Source organism: Asparagus officinalis, chromosome 9 (genome assembly GCF_001876935.1).
Source record: "Asparagus officinalis chromosome 9, Aspof.V1, whole genome shotgun sequence".
NCBI lineage: Eukaryota > Viridiplantae > Streptophyta > Magnoliopsida > Asparagales > Asparagaceae > Asparagus > Asparagus officinalis.
In genome coordinates this window covers 60732547-60739641 of record NC_033802.1, presented here as the reverse complement: position 1 = coordinate 60739641, position 7095 = coordinate 60732547, and the positions used below count along the sequence as shown (strand labels likewise).

The window sequence follows — 7095 nt, the reverse complement described above, 5'->3', positions numbered from 1 at the left end:
AAGCTCGCATCCATTAGTCATGAGTAACACTATCTCTTTATCTTCATCCTCTACCATAACTTTTTCTTTATTAGATGGGGAGATCAAAGAGTATGGAAGAAAGAGAGAGTAAGGCTCTGTTTGGTTTGATAGAAAGTGGGAGAAAGGAAAGTAAAATAAAAGAGAAAGTGAGTTTATGGTGTTTGGTTTAAAAGAAAACAAAAAAGAAAAAGAAAATCATTTTCACTGCAGAAAAACAGAGAGCTAATTTTTCTTTCCCCATTTCTCTCCGTTGCTCTCGTGAAAACGAGGGAGAGCGACGGAAAAAATCCCCCGACGCGCGGCGATCCCGATCTCTCCTCGTCTCGTCGCCAAACTCGTCTCGACGCGCGGCGATCCCGATCCTCGATCCCGATCCCGATTTCTCTCCGCTGCTCTCTTCTCTCGATCAAACCCTAGTTCAACGCCGACCTCTCCTCGTCAGCTTGAGAATCCCGATCTCCAATCGAGCTCTCGTCAGCTTGAGCTCTTGGATCTCTCTGTCAACATGAATCCAAATTCATTCGAGGTAAGTTATGCTCATATTTTTGTTTCGGATTGGAGATCTCATTTTTTAATGGTTTTATAGGTGATTAAGTTGATATTTGTTGATACAATTGCTGTTTATTTCTTAGTATCATGAACCCTAGATTCTATTGAGGCGATATACTGGAAAAAAATTGAAGCATTAGTTGAGTGGATTTGATCTTGTTTCCTTATGATTTGTTGTATGTTTCAAAAAAAAACATGGTACTTACCAGTGATTTATCCAATTCAGTTCCACAATACAACTTTAGTTGAGTGCTACACAGAGTGATTTATCCCAAATTTGTGAATCAAATTTTGATCTAGGCATTTACGAGATAGATATGTGGACCTTGTATTTGTATTTGGAAGTACATAATAGACTTCTGAGTTCTGAGTAATAGGAAGTACATAAGGACCTTGTATTTGTATTTGGAATTCTAGCGTAATAGTCGTATGCTTGTGGGGTAGTGGTTGTTAGTGTTGAGTTGGAAGCTTGTCCTTGCAATGAATACTGAAATAGGTTGGCACATATATACACATAATGCAACCAATTATTTGGCTTGCAAAAATATACCTGACCACATGTCGGAGTACTAGGGTTGGGGTTTGTTCATTTGAACAGTGGGGCATTCTATTCTTAGTATAAATTATTAAGCCGTGCAACTTTTCTAATTGGTTTAGCTGCAAGCATATTTAGACAACAAGCTAAATATTGTGAGTTGCATCAAGAACAGCTTGACCACATGTCGGAGCACCCTTGTCAAAATGTGGACACGTTAAGAAAATCTTGTTATTCTGTGTGAAGTTACTTAAATTTCTGTTAACATGCTTTCCTTGTGATTTATCGCTTCTCTGTTTTGAGGCTGTTAATGCTAAAGGAAGAGTTGCATGCTATTTCAACTGTGACTTTCATTCTCTGTTTTAGAATTCACATGAAAACCTGTTGTAATATTTGAGTTCTTTTCCTCACTTTGTACCTGATAAAAAGAGAAATTTCTCCCTCTCTTGAGGGTTGTTGGTTATGATTGTGACGTGCTTACTATAGAAAGTGTTTGAATTTGTAGACAAAAGAAGATGATGAATGGGCTATACAAAGGAAAAATATAAAATATTCAGCAGGGATTGTGGCTGCATATGCAGCATATGCAGGTGCTATTATGACAACTAATATCTACCAAGTGGAGTATATAGATAGATCAATCTTAGCTCAAAAATATTTAGGAGCACGCGTTATCACCTCAAGGAATATTCAACAAGACAACCTGAAAGTCCTCGTGAAGTGTATAACCATCGCCACTCTTCACTGCGAAATGCAATTGAGCGTGCTTTTGGAGTCTTGAAGAAGCGATTTCCAATCTTGGGTAGTGGAACAGAACCTCATTATCCAATTGAAACACAAAAAGATATCATTTATGCATGTACTATCCTACATAATTTTCTAATGGGTGTTGATCCTGATGAGGGGCTTCTTGAACAAGTTGATCAGGAAGTTTTGAACCAGATGATAGATGTTGAAGAAGCTCCTGTAAATGATAATGAAGAGTATAGACGAGGAGAAATTCTAAGGCAAAAAATAGCCGATGATATGTGGAGAGATTATTAGAAATATTTTCATTTTTCAAATAAAAAGTAAATGTGTTTTTAGATACTCTGGATCGTATGAGTGAGCTAATATATTTTGATTGTCTGGTCAACATTCGAGTTGCAATTTCACAACTTACAGTTTCATAATATTGAGCTTCTGTGCATTTAGGCTATTGATCTGATATCCATGGTGCATTCTTTAATTTAATTTTTCCTCCATTTATGTTCTTAGGTCATGGACTGTGATTGAATTAGTACTGTAAATACATTCTTTTGGCTCTGAGCTGACTACTGTTCTTCAATAAAAATTGAGACTGTTCTTGCAAATTAATTTCCTGTGTAGTTTCAGAAAAAGTATGATGATCTTACGGGGAAGCTACATGCTGATTGTTTCTATTTTTTTCTTCCTAAGATTACAGTGATCTGAAGGCCAAATAGAAACCCTAGTTAGATTCAGGAGGTGTGAATAAAGATCATCTCTGAGCTGGCTTGTTGTGTGGGTTTGTTCCACTTGCACATTTCACACTGCTATTGAGCACTAGTAGTACAATGCGAAAGCCACAGGGCAAAGTAATGTATACTGGTGATGTATACATTCAAGATTTAGTCAATCATATGTTCCTGAATATTTCACCTTACACATATTCTCTCCATACTTTGTATCTAGTTGCATTTATATATATATATATGTTTCGCTTGTCAAATACTAATCTTTTAAGTAATGTTGCATATTAACAAGCAGACCGTTCATATGGATTCACAACTTGGAACTCAATCAAGTTCAAAGAAAAATATTGTATGGACAGAGAAGATGGATATTTGCTTAACTGAAACATTGAAAGAACAAGTGCACAAAGGGCAAAAGCCCGATCGAAGTTTCTCATATCATGCTTATCAAGCAACATGTGCAGAGTTATATGCTAAATGTGGAATAAAGGTTGAAGTGGATCATATTAAAAACCGATTGAAGACACTTAAAAGAGATATGGGCGCATTTCAAGACATGCAGAATTCTTCTAGTGGATTTGCATTTAATCGAGTGACAAGGATGATGGATGCGGAGCCAAAAGTTTGGGAAGATTACATAAAGGTACGTTGAATAATTAGTCATTTATTAATTTTGGTAATTGTTCTAATATTTAAGATTACATAAAGGTGTAACAAATATTAGACCTACCCACAGGGGCTTTATTGGTTAGAATAATTACTTCTAATGGATGTTACTTTGTATTGCATTACAAATATGGAATGATGCTGCAGTTAGTAATATCAAAATTTATCTAACTGTTAAATTGCATCCAGAAACTATTACTTAAAGTCATAAAATCTCTCTGTAATCACTCATAGAGGTAGCTTTCCAACTATATAACTTATTATTTATTAATGGCATAAGCTTAATATCATTAAGCTAATTCTTCGCTCTTAAATGTTTACTTAATTTTGTGCCCTTGAAAAGACTTATCAATGGTGGAAGTTGATTCTTTATCTATTAATAGGCACATCCCGGAGCAAAACAATTTCGTTACAAACCTGTACCGTGTTTTGAACACTTGCAAATCATTTATGGGAAAGACAGGGCTGTTGGTTTAGCTTCTGAAACTATCAAAGAAAGACGTGTTCGCATAGAAAATGAAAGAGATGAATCAAGTTCTATCAATACAAATCAAGATGATAGAGAAGCTGTTCAAGAGAATGATATAGAATGCATCGGCCCTTCAAAAGGTAAAGAACAAGATCCCAAAACCCGTTCTGCAACGGGAACATCTTCAAAGGTGATATATAAAAGAAAGCATAGTGCCACTAGCAACTTGGGTGAAGAGCTTGATGGGCTAAAAAGCGGAATGGAGTCAATTGCTTCTGCAATTTGGAAGACCGGTCCTCGTTTTTACACAGAAGGAGAGATATTTGAGGAGCTTTCAAAAGTTGAAGGGCTCAATGAGGACGAACAGCTTGTAGCCTACGACTATCTTACCGAGGATGCGGCTCGAGGAAGAAACTTTATTGGGTTACCAATTCATCGGAGGAAAAGGTGGTTGGAGATTAAGCTTGGATGGGCATCACACAATCTTGGTATCGGTACTAGGAGGTAATTTTGCAATGAAACATTCCTTTGCCTAATATAAAAGCTTGGATGGGCATACTTGCATGTGATATATTCTACATTCTGATGCATATGAAATTGTGGTACTCTTTATTTTTAATTTGCAGGACATGCTCACCTTTAGTTTGTTGCCATTAATTCACCTGCAGACATATGTTGGTGTGTGAATACATGCAGTAGTTTGGGTTTATACTGCACACATATGTTGGAGGAACTGAGATATATCACTTATGATTCAAGAAATGAGTTGTTTCCTACTTGTCTAGGCATGGATGCGAGATTTTAAATGTGCATCTTAGGTTGTCAAATGTGATTATTTGCTCGCGTGATTGGTTGTATGTTTAAGCTTTCCATAGCTTGATGATTAGATAGATTGACTGTTAGTAGGTGGTATCTGTAATTGTTGAGTACCTTATGAAATTACTAATAGATAGGAACTTTTTGTTATAACTTATATGCTCTGATTAACTTCATCTGTAAGTTCTTTCATTTTATTGTGATGTCTGTGTGTCTTACTATGTATGTTTGCTTGCCTTTGCTTCTGGAGCTTAGACTATCAACAATGGTTTTGTTTTTCAACACCCTACTTTTTACTTTTTAACACTCCACATCATCTTCCCTCTCTTCCACCTAATAATTCAACACCCACTCCACTTTTACACTCTACAATGGTTTTGTTTAATGTGCATCTTAGGTTGTCAAATGTGATTATTTGCTCGCGTGATTGGTTGTATGTTTAAGCTTTCCATAGCTTGATGATTAGATAGATTGACTGTTAGTAGGCGGTATCTGTAATTGTTGAGTACCTTATGAAATTACTAATAGATAGGAACTTTTTGTTATAACTTATATGCTCTGATTAACTTCATCTATAAGTTCTTTCATTTTATTGTGATGTCTGTGTGTCTTACTATGTATGTTTGCTTCCCTTTGCTTCTGGAGTTTATGCACATATGATCATGTCAATATAATATTTTAACCATCAGTTTCCTCTGTTTGTTATGAAAATGAGCTTTTTCGGCAAGTCTTTCTGTAGTAGGAACCAAGGACTAAGTTTGGGTCTTTGTTAATTCTGTTTTGTGATCTATTACAATCAATTTTATAGGTTTTTGATGTTTATATTCTACTTATTTGAAATTTTTTGAATTAATTTCAGGGGAAGAAGGATGCGAGATTGATGTTTTGATGGGCTCACTAAAGTCAAAAACCAAGGACTTCAACATATTTTTCTCTCTCTCTCTGGTTAAGATTCTCTATATATGAAATTGATTGTAATAGATTTTGTTGGTTAAGATTTTTTATATAAAATTGATTGTAATAGACTCTGTGACTAGAAATGGATTATACTTTATATTAGGAATATCATGACATTTACTTTAGATTTGTTTTGGTTCTTTCATTGACCTTTCTTGTATCCTCTTGTTAATTAGAGTCATCGTAAATTTGACTAAATTTTTTTGAATTAAGATTGTGTAAACATGAACAATAACTTGTAATTTTTTTTGAAAATATGACAGAATTACAATTTAATTTAATTATTTTTTGTAAATTATTTAAAATCTAAATCTAAATAAAAAAAGTATGAATTAAAATTATGTTGTGATAATTTTCTTCCTCTTTTCCTCAGAAAGGCAACCAAACAAGAGAAAATAACTTTCTTATGAATTTTCTTCTAACTTTCCTTACAATATTCTTTCTAACCAAATAATAAAAAGAATATCATTTTCTTTTCTTTTTCTTTTCCTTTCTTTTTACTTTCTCTTTCCTTTTCTTTTCTCTCCCTTTCTCTCGAACCAAACATAGCCTAAAGGTTTGATACTCAAAACCCTAGAGCGATGCAAATCACTCGGTCATAGAAAGAATAGCTCACGAGGATGGCACATAACCAAGTCCAAGTCTTGGCCACGGGTCGGGCAGGTTATCGTTTATGTTGGACCCGATAAGCAGCGGTTCATGATCCGAACGGAGTTCATTAATCACCCCTCATTCAAGGAGTTGCTTGATGAGGCTGAGAGTGTTTATGGTTACCCTCGTGAAGGTCCGATTGAGTTACCATGTGGTGTTGATTATTTTGATAGAGTGATTTGGGAGATTGGTGAATGTGAGGAGGTGGTGGTAAGCTCACCGTTGTGTAGCTTTACCCCTTCATATATTTGTGAATTTAGACTGTTTGGTAAAGGGCGTGCGGGTAATCGGATAGTTAACCCGTCAAGGTTTGTCATTAAGGGTTGATAGTACTTTTGGGGTGGAGGGTTTGGCTTACTAATGGCTGTAACAATAAGTGTTGCTACTCTTTTTTCCTCCAAATTTATAGATTTATGCAATGTGAAGTTTTGATGAGGACTATGAATCGTATTGTATATTGTATATGATACTGGTATTTTATATATTGTAACATGTTTCTATGAATTAAGAGTTTCTTAGTCAATTTCCGAGCACTTTTTTTTGGATCCATTTTAAATAAGTACCGATGAAATTTAATTGTAGATTGGTTTTGACATAATTATAAAATCGTTTTTCTATTTCCTTTTTGTTGCAAGGGAAATTTTTAATCAGATCTCTCTCTCTCTCTCTCTCTCTCTCACACACACACATATATATATACTAGTTGGATTGCACGTGCAATGCACGTGGTAAAATTTTTAATTTATTCTTTTGTTATTTATTCATTTCATTAAGATTTATTTAATTTAAACCATGTATCAAACATATGGATACATACATTACATGTGATACATATTAAGAAACTACAAGAGTCAAAATTAATAATGTTTTCATAATTATGCATTGAACTTATACACAATACACAAGATGAATGTCAATTAAACATTATCTCACAGGACTAATTAGAATATTGTCCATAG

At 34.7% G+C, this 7095-nt stretch overlaps 1 protein-coding gene across 3 annotated transcripts; it reads left to right on the top strand.

Annotated features, from left to right (window-relative positions):
• Nucleotides 213-5593, top strand: LOC109824646. 3 transcript variants are annotated; one of them, XR_002242717.1, is made up of 5 exons: nucleotides 213-547; nucleotides 2873-3220; nucleotides 3627-4216; nucleotides 4339-4530; nucleotides 4926-5020. XR_002242717.1 is itself a non-coding variant. In XM_020391279.1 (4 exons), exons 1-4 carry the CDS (start codon nucleotides 527-529, stop codon nucleotides 4367-4369), a joined length of 990 nt encoding a protein of 329 aa, XP_020246868.1. In that variant the 5' UTR covers nucleotides 213-526; the 3' UTR covers nucleotides 4370-4840. The 3 variants fall into 3 exon arrangements, 2 of the variants coding, with proteins under 2 accessions (XP_020246868.1, XP_020246869.1); XM_020391279.1 differs by lacking the exon at nucleotides 4926-5020 and having other exon boundaries at nucleotides 4339-4840; XM_020391280.1 differs by lacking the exons at nucleotides 4339-4530; nucleotides 4926-5020 and adding an exon at nucleotides 5388-5593 and having other exon boundaries at nucleotides 214-547.